Source organism: Harpia harpyja, chromosome 2 (genome assembly GCF_026419915.1).
Source record: "Harpia harpyja isolate bHarHar1 chromosome 2, bHarHar1 primary haplotype, whole genome shotgun sequence".
In the NCBI taxonomy this organism is placed as follows: domain Eukaryota; kingdom Metazoa; phylum Chordata; class Aves; order Accipitriformes; family Accipitridae; genus Harpia; species Harpia harpyja.
Window position 1 is genome coordinate 59,526,023 of NC_068941.1, and position 12,368 is coordinate 59,538,390.

The 12,368-nt window shown below is 42.5% G+C and overlaps 1 protein-coding gene across 1 annotated transcript in view; it reads right to left on the reverse strand.

Annotated features, from left to right (window-relative positions):
* PDGFRA (platelet derived growth factor receptor alpha) overlaps positions 1 to 12,368 on the reverse strand; it is a 35,384-nt gene that overhangs the window by 14,843 nt on the left and 8,173 nt on the right. The window contains exons 3-12 of the mRNA XM_052780050.1: positions 11,172 to 11,486; positions 7,927 to 8,190; positions 7,072 to 7,202; positions 5,517 to 5,688; positions 5,224 to 5,413; positions 4,585 to 4,700; positions 3,969 to 4,095; positions 2,773 to 2,966; positions 2,218 to 2,312; positions 1,975 to 2,107 (exon numbers count right to left, since the gene is read on the reverse strand). Of these exons, the coding sequence (XP_052636010.1) occupies positions 1,975 to 2,107; positions 2,218 to 2,312; positions 2,773 to 2,966; positions 3,969 to 4,095; positions 4,585 to 4,700; positions 5,224 to 5,413; positions 5,517 to 5,688; positions 7,072 to 7,202; positions 7,927 to 8,190; positions 11,172 to 11,486 (1,737 nt within the window). The remainder of the gene's footprint in view (positions 1 to 1,974; positions 2,108 to 2,217; positions 2,313 to 2,772; positions 2,967 to 3,968; positions 4,096 to 4,584; positions 4,701 to 5,223; positions 5,414 to 5,516; positions 5,689 to 7,071; positions 7,203 to 7,926; positions 8,191 to 11,171; positions 11,487 to 12,368) is intronic.

Here is a 12,368-nt window from a genome sequence, read left to right on the forward strand (position 1 = left end):
ATAACTCTCTTGGTCTATATCAAAAGCCAAACAATCTACATCCAGTTTTTAGCCTCATGAGAAATTAGGTACCACATCCCTAATTGCCGTGCTACTTGAATCTTAACTTGCCTTTTGCAAATGGGGATGGGTCTGATTCCGTGTCAGACCAGCATTTCATTTTATTAAGATCACCAGCACAAATGGGTGGCTTGCTGGGAAGCGATAGGAGCAATTCTGCCCTCTCTTTACAGCCACCCCGAGATCCTGAGAAACAGTAGCATTTGGGCCCCGTTCCTCAAAAGGCCCTGCCCTCTGCCGTCCAGACAAAGGAGGAGGTCCAGGTCCTGCTGGGACCTTGCCACTTCCCAGAGCCAGGAAAAGGCAGTGGCATTCAAACAGCTCACTGCGTTACTGCATTTCTCATCCTGTTACCCATCTCCCAGTCTTGCGCTGGCTGCTGAGTGCTTTAAACAGCAGCACACTACATACATTGTGGAGGCGTGATAGCAAAGGGAAGTTTGCAGTGTAACCCAAATGTATCAATTGAAGCTCCATCCAGCCAACATTCAGAGTTGGCATGTAATGCAGCACTGCACTCCAGGCACTACTAGCTAGAAAAACAAATAAATGCCAGCTGGCTTACACAGCTAGGATGGGAAATGCTCATGTGGCTGAGCCAAAATGGGTTTGTATCCTGCTTCAGAGCCTCCCTGAGCTAAAGGTGTCATTGCTTTGCTGTTATCTCCCACTTCGATAAGAGAAAACCCCACACAAAACAGAATTACCAGCCTCAGAAACAAAAGAGGTCCCCACCAGCAAGCATTTCATATGGCAAAACTGCCAGCGGGTAAATGTTAACCGTGTCAAGAAGAATGCTTGTGCAATCCAGATCACTAAAAGGACATCTAGCATTAGTATTTAAAGCAATGACTGTCCTGAATATACTTGTAAACAGGAAAGCATTGAAGTAGGATGGTGCTCATGAGTCAGAGGGAGACAAAGTCACAGTGGTGGTCTGTTAACAGCTCAGATCTGACAAATCCTATTTAGGCATATAATTGAAGTCTGGGTTGTAATAAACTAATTCCATTAAATATCTACCCTCCTCTAGTTTTCAATTAGCAACATGAATTTAATTAAAGGATATCATTCCTGAACCAGAAATTTTTGTGCTGCTTCTTTCAAGAATTAACATCAATTCTTCCTCTGTGATGGGGAAGGAGAACTACACCAGGGGAGTATGTTTCTTAAAATATATCAAACAAAAAACATATTTCATCTTCTTCTCCTGTATTTTGTGATACAACTTGGTGCACAGATACCTCCAAGAGAGGGAAGCCTTGTATATTTAAAGCACTATCTGGATAGAGCATTAAAATTGTCTATAGTCATTACACTTTCAATTGATATAAGTGACAGATTGGGCCGGCCTTAAAGAAGTAATTACAACTGAATTCTGTATGAACTCCAATGCAGGAATAACAAAGCAAGAAAGCAGAAGGGGAAGAAGGAAGAACAGTAGCCACAAAAATAAGTTATGCAGTTATCAGCACTGATATGTGCACACCATGGATTAATAATTTTAAAAATATTTTTAATAAAACTACATAACTACTTGCAGATTTCCCTTGGCCTCTGCACTTAAGTATATAAATGTCTTGCAAATAAAAAATGCTGATGCACTTCTTACGGGTGCCTTAGCAGAAGTGAGTGTTGTAGAGGGCATTCAATGCTGGGAGCGGCCCCCTAAGCTACGTGGAGGTGGGCACTGCACGCGGGGCATGTGGAGGAGAGCTGGAACAGAGGTGTAATGCAAGGAGCTCAAGGCTGACACCACTGCAGGAGAAGAAGAGGATGCGGAAGGAGAACTGAGGCTCTGGACTTCATGGCCATAACTTACATTGCAAATCCTGGTAGCAGAGACCTCAGAGTTGTCCTTAATCATCCTTCTCCCCAGAGAAGAATGAGATTAGTCCCTTAGAGGAAACTTACCAAGCACTAACCCGTCTCGAGGAAACTCCCATCTGGAGTCATAAGGCAGTTGCATCGGGTCCACATAAATGTATTCGTGGCCATCAGGGCTGATAGACTCAATGACTCTCCATCTTATCTCATACCTCGGCTTCTGTAAAGCACATTGAATGCAAAACCAACCATTAGTCCTGTGCCTGACTTCAGACCAGATCAAAAACCAGCAGGGCTCAGCATCAAAACTGAAATACTTTTCTACATTACCTGTTTCCATATGATGACCAGGACAATCAGTGAAATTATCACAATCACTAACAGCACTAAGACTGCAGCAGCCACTGTTAGTTCTGATCGCAAGGCTGTGGAGTAAAAAGACAGACCACATTTTCCTCCTGAGCTACGAGGAACACGACGCACACATAAGACACCCACCTCCCCTACCATCGCAGTTCCCGTGTCCTGCAGATGCGGCAGGAGCAGATCCTGAGGCTGGTGACTGTGAAGTCTTTCCAAGCCCAGAGCTGCTCTGCCTTCCTGTTTCAAAACCAAATGCAGAGATTGTCTAGAAGAACACCCCATAGCCAGTGGCCATAAAATGATAAAATGAATCATGGAACCACATAGTAAGTGAAAAACAGATGCAACATAAAGACCCGTAGAATGCCTCATTCTCAGATGTTCCAGGGTGGAAAAAAATCCACTTTCATTTATTTTTATCTGCAGCAATTCATATTTTTATCTATTAAGACTGAACTGAGGTGTGTTGGAGAGGGGTCAAACTGGCTGCTGTAATTTCACGGAAATACAAAGCAAACTCACTGGGAGCCACAAGCTTCAGTTCCCGAGTAACAGCACCAAGGTCATTCCTTGCCACACATCGCACAGCCAGGGTTTCCTCTACCTTCTGGAAGGTCACCTGGCTTTCCACCATGTTTTTCTCATCCAGGTGGGCTTCCATGTGTATATCAGAGATATTGTTAGTCAAAAGTGTCCATGAGGTGTCATTGCTGCACCTGCAGAGGAGAATAACAGGGGGAATGGGCGTTGGGCATAGGTATGGATAAAGAAGAGTGAACAGAACAAGAATCACCTTTCCCTACAACTTTCTTCTGACAATGATCCTTTTAAAGACCAGAAATGCTTAAGACCACCTCTGTGAAAAGCCTGCATCTTTCTTCCCTCAGAATAATTTGCCTTCTGATCCTCATTACTGCTGCCACTTTGAGGGCCTGACAATGCAGCCCAGCAGGTCCAGCATAGATAGACCTTGGTGTCACTATATATCCCATAGAGCTACAGTACTGGATGGATCTCTATTTCTCCCTGAATCTTTAGTGCTGTACAAGGCTCGCTGGGGCAGTGCTAGGAGGACAATCATCCCACCAGGCAGTAAGAGGTTTTAGCACAATGAGAGCAGAACACAGCTGGGAGGTGCCCAGGGCTCCTAGCCTTCTTCCATGCATGGTCTCCCTCTCCCTGGTGGATAGATAACCTCTCAGGGAAAAACTAGCCTCCCAGTAGCCACAGAAAGAACCAGTCTAGAACTAGCAAAAATGGGAATAAATAATCCACGTGTCTAAAATACTTTGAAGGAAAAAATTATAATTAGGAGGGAAATAATTACAAATGAAAATTTAGAGGCACAAAAGAGTATTAATGAAGCAGACTGAGCTATCTGTGAAATGATAAGAACTCCCTGAATGGAGGGACAGTTGCTTCTCGAGATCCTGACTCAAACCGGGACTGTGAAATCTGCTGAGTTCACTTATTGAACACAAAGCTTTTATGAGAGAAACCTCCTGAATTGATGCATTGTGTCTTCTCCTGCAGGATGCAATAGGAAGGGTACTGACAACCTCCCTTGAAATATGAGCAACGTGCCTCTAAAAAGGAAAATATTATCTAGAGCTTACTGGCCCTTGATGAGGAAAATGCAGTATGGTAACTAATAGTGTTAAGCTAATCAAGGACTTGATAAGTCATAATTTAGGTAAGAAAGCGCCCGCTCCTCTTACTTTTTAATGTCCTTGCAAACCAGCCATTCCACATCAGGAAGCGGGGTCCCCTCCGCCAAGCACCTCACCGTCTGCCCACCCGCAGAGCCGTGGTGATCGTCCACGAGGTCTAAGATCAGGGCTGGAACTGGGAAGGAGTCAGGAGTTTGTTAAAGTATTCGTCAGGGTCTACAAAAAAACCAGCCTGAAATTTCAAATAAAGCAGGTGTTTTGTCGGTGGTGTTTGGCCAACAGCTTAGCAACAGCTAGAGACCCAGACTTGCCCAGGAGGTCCTTATCTCCCGTAGAATAGAGCGGATCCTAGGCTAGAGCCATGAAAAGGAAGTGCTGCGGTTATGCCACGTCCTCATGTCATACTAAATGAGCTATCGTCCCCGCTGTCAGCTGGAATAACTTAGGCGGGAGGATAAAGTTTCTTTTTGGCTCAAGGCCAGTGCAGAAGTGAAAGCCAGGATCAGGGTAGGAGAGCTCCAAGGACTCGGCAGGCATGCACTCCTCTGGACACCCTGGTTCACACCCTTCTTATCTCCGTACTCCAGGCAATCCAATGTCTAAGTGGATCAAATCTTTGCCATGTGCCATCAGTTCTGGTGGGCAAGGCTTTGGGGCTCCTTACCTTGTATTAGCAAGGAGAAGGTGTATCTTTTAATCTCATCTTCATTTTCAGCAACCAAAGTATAATATCCGCTGTCTTCTTCCTTGGCCCGGATCAATTTTAATATACTCTGAAACCTGCAGAAATGAGAGGTTTTGTTTGTATTTTTAAAGCAGGCATAAAAAAAATTCGCTTTGGTGCAACATGTAATCTGGGTATGTAGCAATTATAATGTAGTGACATTTAGCATTTCTAGCATGCTTTTAACCAAAGTCACTACTCGAGTGGTAAATAACTACCAACATACAGCTGAGAAACAAGTGGGCGTAGTTATATTCTGCAGGGATCTGACGAAGCCCTTAATATTACTGGAAATAGCCAGAAATTATTGGTATGGAGACATGTTGGAGGGACTGAAGAGGCTTAGTGCTCAGAAACCAAGATTTCTATGGTTTGGAGAGGTTGATGTTATGAAGAGAATAAGAAGAGGCAGATTAGGCATCGCCCTTTAGAGTAGAAAACAAAAAAAATGATTTTTAAATGCCACTGAGGAAGAAGCAACAAACTGAGGTGGAAAGAGAGAGAAGGAGCAGTGCCCAGGTTTCTGGGGGAGAAACTCAAGTCAACATGGCAGAGCAAGAGTCAGAAGAATATTTTTACCTTGTTTCCTGGACTCTGTTGGAACTAGTAACAATCTCAGTAAGATTTTCAATCAGAGTTACATTATCCTTCAACCAGTACATTTTTGGTGCTGGGTATGCCTGCACGTCGACGACAAAGTTTTTGACTTCGTGCAGATTGACAGCTTCCAGAGGGCTAAATTGAGGCTCCAGGTGAACAAAGCCTTTGTCTGTAAATGAAAAAGCCTTGTGTAAACAATGCTGTGCAGCACTTTTCCAGAATGGTGTTTTCCAACGTGTTAATAATTTTTGGACACTAAAATCAGACTATACCATGAACTGTAATGACTACTTTCTTATTTTCCTTAACCTCCTTGGTTGCATGCCGAGCAGTACATTCATAATCCCCTGTGTCTTTCACTGATGCCTCAGGAATGGTCAAGGTGTAAACCAGCTTCTGCGATGGGACTTTGATATCATCAAGTTTTATCAGACCTTTTTCTTTCTGTAGTTTGGAGAAGGAAAAAAAAACTTACTTAAGTAACTGAGCTGAAAGCACACCATTGAGGATCTATGATGCCACTGGAGTGAGAGCAACCATCTAAACCCTGTATGGGAGAAGACTTGTTTACTCAGTCAGGGACGTATTTTTCAGCCACAGGCACAAAAAGTGTCTATACAAATACACCCTTTTGGGGGCAGGCACAGAAGGATGAGGAGGTTGAGAGCTCATATTTTGTTCACTCAAAACAAATACCGTTCAAAATTTGGGTGACCAGCCTGAAAGAGCATTTTACTGCTTATGCGCTACCTTCTCCTCAGACACAAAAGCAACTTAACTTTTCCTTGTTCAGTTCCTACCCATGAAGTAGGGTGAATTTTTATCCCCTCCACCAGACAAAAAGTAACCAGTTGCTAGATTCTATGTTCTGCCTGTTCTCAAAACAAGAATAATTTATTGGCAAGGAGAAGACTCCTGCGAGTAGAAGGATGGTGAGAATGGTAGATCATGTTATCTTGAGAGGCTGGAACAAAAACTATGCTGGGGCTAGTTTTGACAGGTGGCATATAGCAGAGATTATGATGTGTAACATGGAAAATAGAACAAAACCTTCTCAAATAATTTTTCTTCTTGTGCTCTTAACTTACTTAAATAAAAAGTGGGATTTGGGGTCACAACTAGGTACACTTCAACTACCCCATTCCTGCAGTGACCAGACTTTTAACATGAGATACTGTGAAATTCTCCATTGACCGGGACTGGCTCTGATCAAGTTTCACTGAATAAAAATTTTCACTGCGGAAGGATGTTACGCCAGTTTGAAAATTTCCAAGGTTCTCCAAAAGTTTTAAGGTTTTCTTACTAGATGGTTCTCATTAGTGAGTAATTACACTGACTGTAAGAGTCATTTTAATTTACAACTGCATAAGGAAAAACAATTAAGACTATGGACTTGATTCTTCATCGTCCTTTATTATGACCAAGAACCCAGGGTTTAAGAAAGCCATTTTAGAAGTTCAGACCTTCAGCAGCAGAGCTCTATGTGTTCAACACATTCCTAGATCTTTCTATTTCCACAACATTTCTTTTTTTGAACCAGCACAAGACTTGAGAGACAGCATTCCTCCCTCAGAGGATGGACTCCCAGTCTACCCCTCCTTCCTCTCATGCTTTGCATACTTACTAACGCAAACTCTAACTTTTGGGACTGACTTTCTTTTGTGGTAACCTAAAAGTAAAAGAAATTACTTTGTTTTCTCTCCTCAGCTGTCCTTATTCAGAGAAGAGAAGAATATTTTACAACCCCACCTTCTTCCCCAATAAGTAACTACCAACATTCAAACAGAACAAAAGAAAATAAAACAACAAAAAAAGAGAGATATTTACCACTTTCCCAGGATAATTCCACTGTAGATTAACCACCTCATTGTCAAAGACCACACAAGTTACTACGATGGTCTCGCCTGTTTTGTAGACAGTTTTAAGAGCTTCAATTTCAACCGGCAGCTGTGAAGTAGCTAAGAGAAGAGAGACAGCAGATTTAGGTTTTAAAAGTATGCAATTTCACATGGTGCAATTTCAGGGGGAGATTTCCATTTCACTTCCTCTACTGAGGAATAACCTGGAAAAGTCAGGGAAAGTGCTGCTGATTTATACTGGTATAAACAATTTGTATTTAAAGCATGAAGTGTATGGGCATTGAGTTCAATCCCACAAAGAAATTATCCATGCATAAAATTTCAGTTAGAAGTTCCTATCTCAAATGCCCCTGTAAAAAGGCACTCGGTATAAAATCAATTTCCCGTTTTGCTAATCAGTGACTGTCTTTGAGAACCCCTCACTGGCCAATAAAAACCTTGCTTTCAAAATATTTGAATCATGCTGTTTTTCAGACTACCCAAAGTCCTGTGATTCAAAGCGACTGGGAAACACCAGTCTTTTAAGTTACATTTCAGCAAACAGGATGAAAATACATGGATTATGGAAGACTTTTCTTGCAACCATTTGGGAGAGGAGATAAAGTTAAGGACACTTTATTCTCATCAAAATTTTACACAACCGCTAAGTAAACTAGCAACTAAGTACCTGGCAATGCTGTCAGAGGAGCAAGGAGCTCATCGTTGGAGAAGTATCTGACATAACCCTGTGATGCTGTGCTAATATGGCTCTTACAGTGTGAGGGAAGAACGGGGCTGAACATTATTACTTTTTTTTTTTTTTTAAATGAACAAAACCAAATACCTCTCAAAATATAGATGAGGAATTCATCGGACTTGAACTCCACGCCTTTAACCATTGTTTTGCATGTATATGAGCCCGCAGGGAAATTCCCTATGAAGCCTTGTTTGCTGTCATAGAAAGCATAGACAGCCTTGTCTAAACTGTTAATTAAAGTCACTTGAGCATTTGGGTCACTTGTCCGACAAGGGATAACGGTGGGATCACCTTCTTCTACTAGGATGAACTGGTCTTCTGGTATAGAAGGAACAAAAGGCATGTCTGGGTCTGTAAAAAACAAGAGTTAATTTTACACTTTCTTGTACAAGAATTGGATATCAACGACCACTTCTAGTACAGTTCATTACCCCACTTTTTCAGAGATTGCAGGTAGGGCATGGTAATTGCATGCGGTATCTCAGTTTTGCTATTTGATCTGACATTGTAGTGAGACATTTGACCTAAGCACAAAATAGGAAAGGGCTTGGGCTCCTTTGTGACAATTCAGGATGCAGATTGAAATATACAAATGATCCCTCCCCCCAAAAAATGCTAAGTATTATTAATCCCCTTAGACCTGGTTCTGACATATCTTTTTGCCCCCACTGTAGGAATATCTAGTGACAAAAAGCAAGAAAATCACTTCTGGGTGTGAAAACATTCATGCAATTGCTGAGGACTAAAGTAAAGCTGAATTTACTTTATCATAGACAACTCTATCAAAATATATGTACAGCAAAGATCTCAGGGAAGAATTTGGACTTAAACATTCTATTTTTATGACACAAGATTTTGCACTTAGGTGCAACATTCACTGCATAAAAACATTATTAAAGATCCTGCCTTTTATTGGCACAAATCACTCGTCTTCTTCAGTTAGATAGTTTTTTTCCCTTTGGTAATAGTAGCTGTCTCCTAACCAATATATAAGCAGAGAATAAAAAAAAAATCCAAACACTTTCCATGTTAAAAAGTAGAAATCAGTTTCATGTTGTTTATGTTGAACACCATTAAAGCCACATTTCATCAAAAATAGTTCAAGGTACTTATCTTCATGCATTTCTAACATGTCCAACACTACAGTTATGAGACACAGTTAATTATGGTCACAGCATGTGGTTTTCAAAATATGGTATTCAACCAGAAAAAAAGCAAACAAACACCTGGTAGTTTTATTTCTTTTGAAGTCAACAAAATATATGCCAACTTTCCAATCCAAAGTCTGAGTTTAAAACACAATTGCATAATATAGCCAATTTAAAAAGCATAGCCCTCAAATTATCTCCATTTGGCCATTTGCAATAAACAAATAATCCCTGCTAGCCTGAAGCTTCTGTGCAAAGCTTTATAATAAAATTTAATAAATAGAAATCCAAATCCCTCCAACAATAGACTTTCTGCTGCACTGGCAGGCTCTTTGTAGCAATATTCCAAACACAGCGCTCCATCCCAAAGATGCTGCCAACTTCATGTATTCATTTTCCCACTGTAATTTAAAACAGAAACAGGATTCACCTAGTTTGGTTTTCTGTGTGCTGTTAGTGAAAATAGGATATTGTGTGAAGTCTCAATGTAATCCTCCTTGGCTAAAGTGGGTTGCTGCCACCCATTGCCCTCCTAATTCATTGCAGGAAAAACAATTGTAAAGACAAAGTTTATAGTGGAAACAGAAACACTCTCTATAATTTGGAGAAAAGGATATGTTTCTGCATTTATGACAGCTTGATGGTTAGTGAGTGGAAAAAATTACAGGGTGTCTCTGCCCTGCAAATCTGGTAGGCTGATGTCTAGAGGCTTTTAAAAACCAAACCAAAAAGCCCTCTTGAAGAAATCTTCCATCTCTTGCCTTTATATTCCTTCACTGAGTGAGTTACAAGACTGCTTAACACCAACAACATCTTCTGGTGATTTGGTTAGAGCTGTTTAGAAATTGAGATACACGTGCCAAAGCCTGCAGCCTCTGCTGAAACATCCTGCTTCAAGAATGAATGTAAACACTTTACATTTGTTGTGGGAAATGGAGAAAAAGCCTTGGAAGAATCACTGTCCTTGAATCACACATCGTGAAGTGCAGAAACTTAATGCCACTGCAAAACAGCCTTTAAAACAAGTCCTGTTATTGCTTCTTGACTTTTTTCCCCTTCCACAGTCTTCCTTGCAGTGGCAGACGTCATCTCCTTCACAACATACTGCAGTTTTGCAGGATGATTTGCAATCTCTTCTTCTCTCTTTTGTTTCCTGTTCAAAATATTTACTGCAAATCTACTGGCTTGATCTTTCCTGGCCCTGTAGTTGTGTCACTCATTCCCTGAGCCCCAGCCAATGCCAAGGAAACATCTAGACAGGGCTTTACAAAGGCAGTCGGTTGTCGCTCAGCTGCTGGTGCCTATCTCAGCTATGACAATAAAGATCTTCATCCCATGGATAGCGTGGAAAGCCTTTAAACAGACTTCCAGTTGGAACAAGGGGGTGGGAGGACAAAGCTGGGGATAGGTACTTCCAAAAAGAAGGGATGCCATTTCTTCTGGGTCCAACAAGTTTTCCACCACTAAAGAGAAAGGCAGCACAGGACCTGGGAAGGCTGTGTTTGCTTTGAAAATTACAGAGCACTGCATGGTAGCACCATATTTTTAATCTTGCATCAGACTGGCCAGCAACAACACTTCTCATTTCACTCTCCCTTGTGACAGCCACCTCCAAGACATCTCTGTTGCTTTATACTTCCCAGGCCCTATGCAAACACAAGCTTTTTCCAGTTCTCAGTTCAAGCCTAATCCTAGTTAAGAACGAGGTACGGCCTTCCTCATCTGGCAACTGCTTTAGTGTCAGACATGGCACTGGTTTGGTCAGTACACGTCCCAAACCACCCACGCAAGTCACCCCTGAAAGGACTGCCATTGACGTTAACGCCCACCTGGGGGCCAGGCAAACCCGAAGGCTGGACATGCTCCCACAGCCAAGCTGACCTGGCCACCAAGGACTACTACCTAGCCCCTGGTGGTCAGAAGACCTCAGCTCTGAAGTTGCAAATTCATCCCTCTTCTTGAGAACTAAAACTCTTACCAAAAAACTGAAAACCGATAGAAAGAAAGAGGAACATATCCGTAGACTCACAGGGGCTGGTCTTGATTTGCACGTTAGGAAATGGCCCTGGGGTCATTTATCTTCTTCTGACAGCAAATTGCCACCAGCAATACTCCTCTTCTGAACATTCAGAGTTCAGCTCTCCCATCCAAACCTCCAGGTACACTGTGGCATCCCCCACTTACCAGGCACATAGATGTAGATGTCCTTCCCTTCCACTTCCCCATCCTCCACTTGAGTGTGATTATAATAGCAAACATATGAGCCCGTATGAGCGGCTGAGGCATTTCCTACTTCGAGCACCGTCACGAAGAGGCCACTGTTGTTTTCTTCATGTCTAATGTCTATCCTGTGGCTTCCCTCGGTCACTGGGTACTGCCAGCTCACTTCGCTGTCTCCAGAGCATTTGAGCGTGAAATTGGAATTCAGCTGTACCACCATTTCATTCCTATTGGGAACAATAGTCGGCAGAGGAAGCTGGCAGAATGTTAGGAACGGTCCTGCAAAAAGACATGAATAAATAGCATGTGAACACACAGAACAGCCTTAGCATGGAGATGTGAAAGCAAGCAGAGTGGATCCAGAGCAGCTATTTTTCTGATCATTTCAGACATGCTGATGTCCCAGGAAATCTGCCCTTGTTAAAAGCCAGAGCTTTGCCCAATGGATGGCAAACGGCTTCCCTTTGAAATGCAAAGTGTTTGCTTGCCGACTTCTGTTTGTCAAATCAAGAGGTGAAAGACAGATGTGAAGTTAGAGATGGCTCCCAGCGCACACCTCAGCTTCCCAGCCCCAAATGTGGGCTCGGCTCTGCTGCAGACCAGTGGATCCCACACCCTGGCTGCTGGGTCATGGGCATCTTACAGCTCCTTCCAGCAATGGTCAGGAAACCAGCAGTTCTGTCAGCCTTCGAGTAAGCTCATAACCGAAAGTTAGAAACCACTTCCCAAAACCAACACCTGTGTTTTACATCTGGCTTCTATTTCTGCAAAAGGCCGGAGCAGGGGCTTACACCGAAAATTTGTGCATCTACCTCTAGCCAAAATGTACAGAAGGTTTATAGCCAAATAAAACTGTAATTCACTGAACTAGATGTTGTAGATGGCACTGGTTTTCAGATGCAATCTCCACTTACAGGCTCAGATTTGCAAGCCTAGGTAATTTGTAGGTGGGCTGGTGCAGGTCCAACTCCCAGAAGCAAAATTAGCGGAGCCACACCCTAAAAAAATAGGGAATTCACCAGGGAAACAGACATGTTGTTTCAGTCTATCGAATGACCCGTACAAAACAGATAGGGTAGTCCACGATAAACAAGCACTTAGGCCCACGGCGTGAAAGTGGGCTCTGTGCAATAAACCGGCAGCAGGAATCCAGACTCTCTT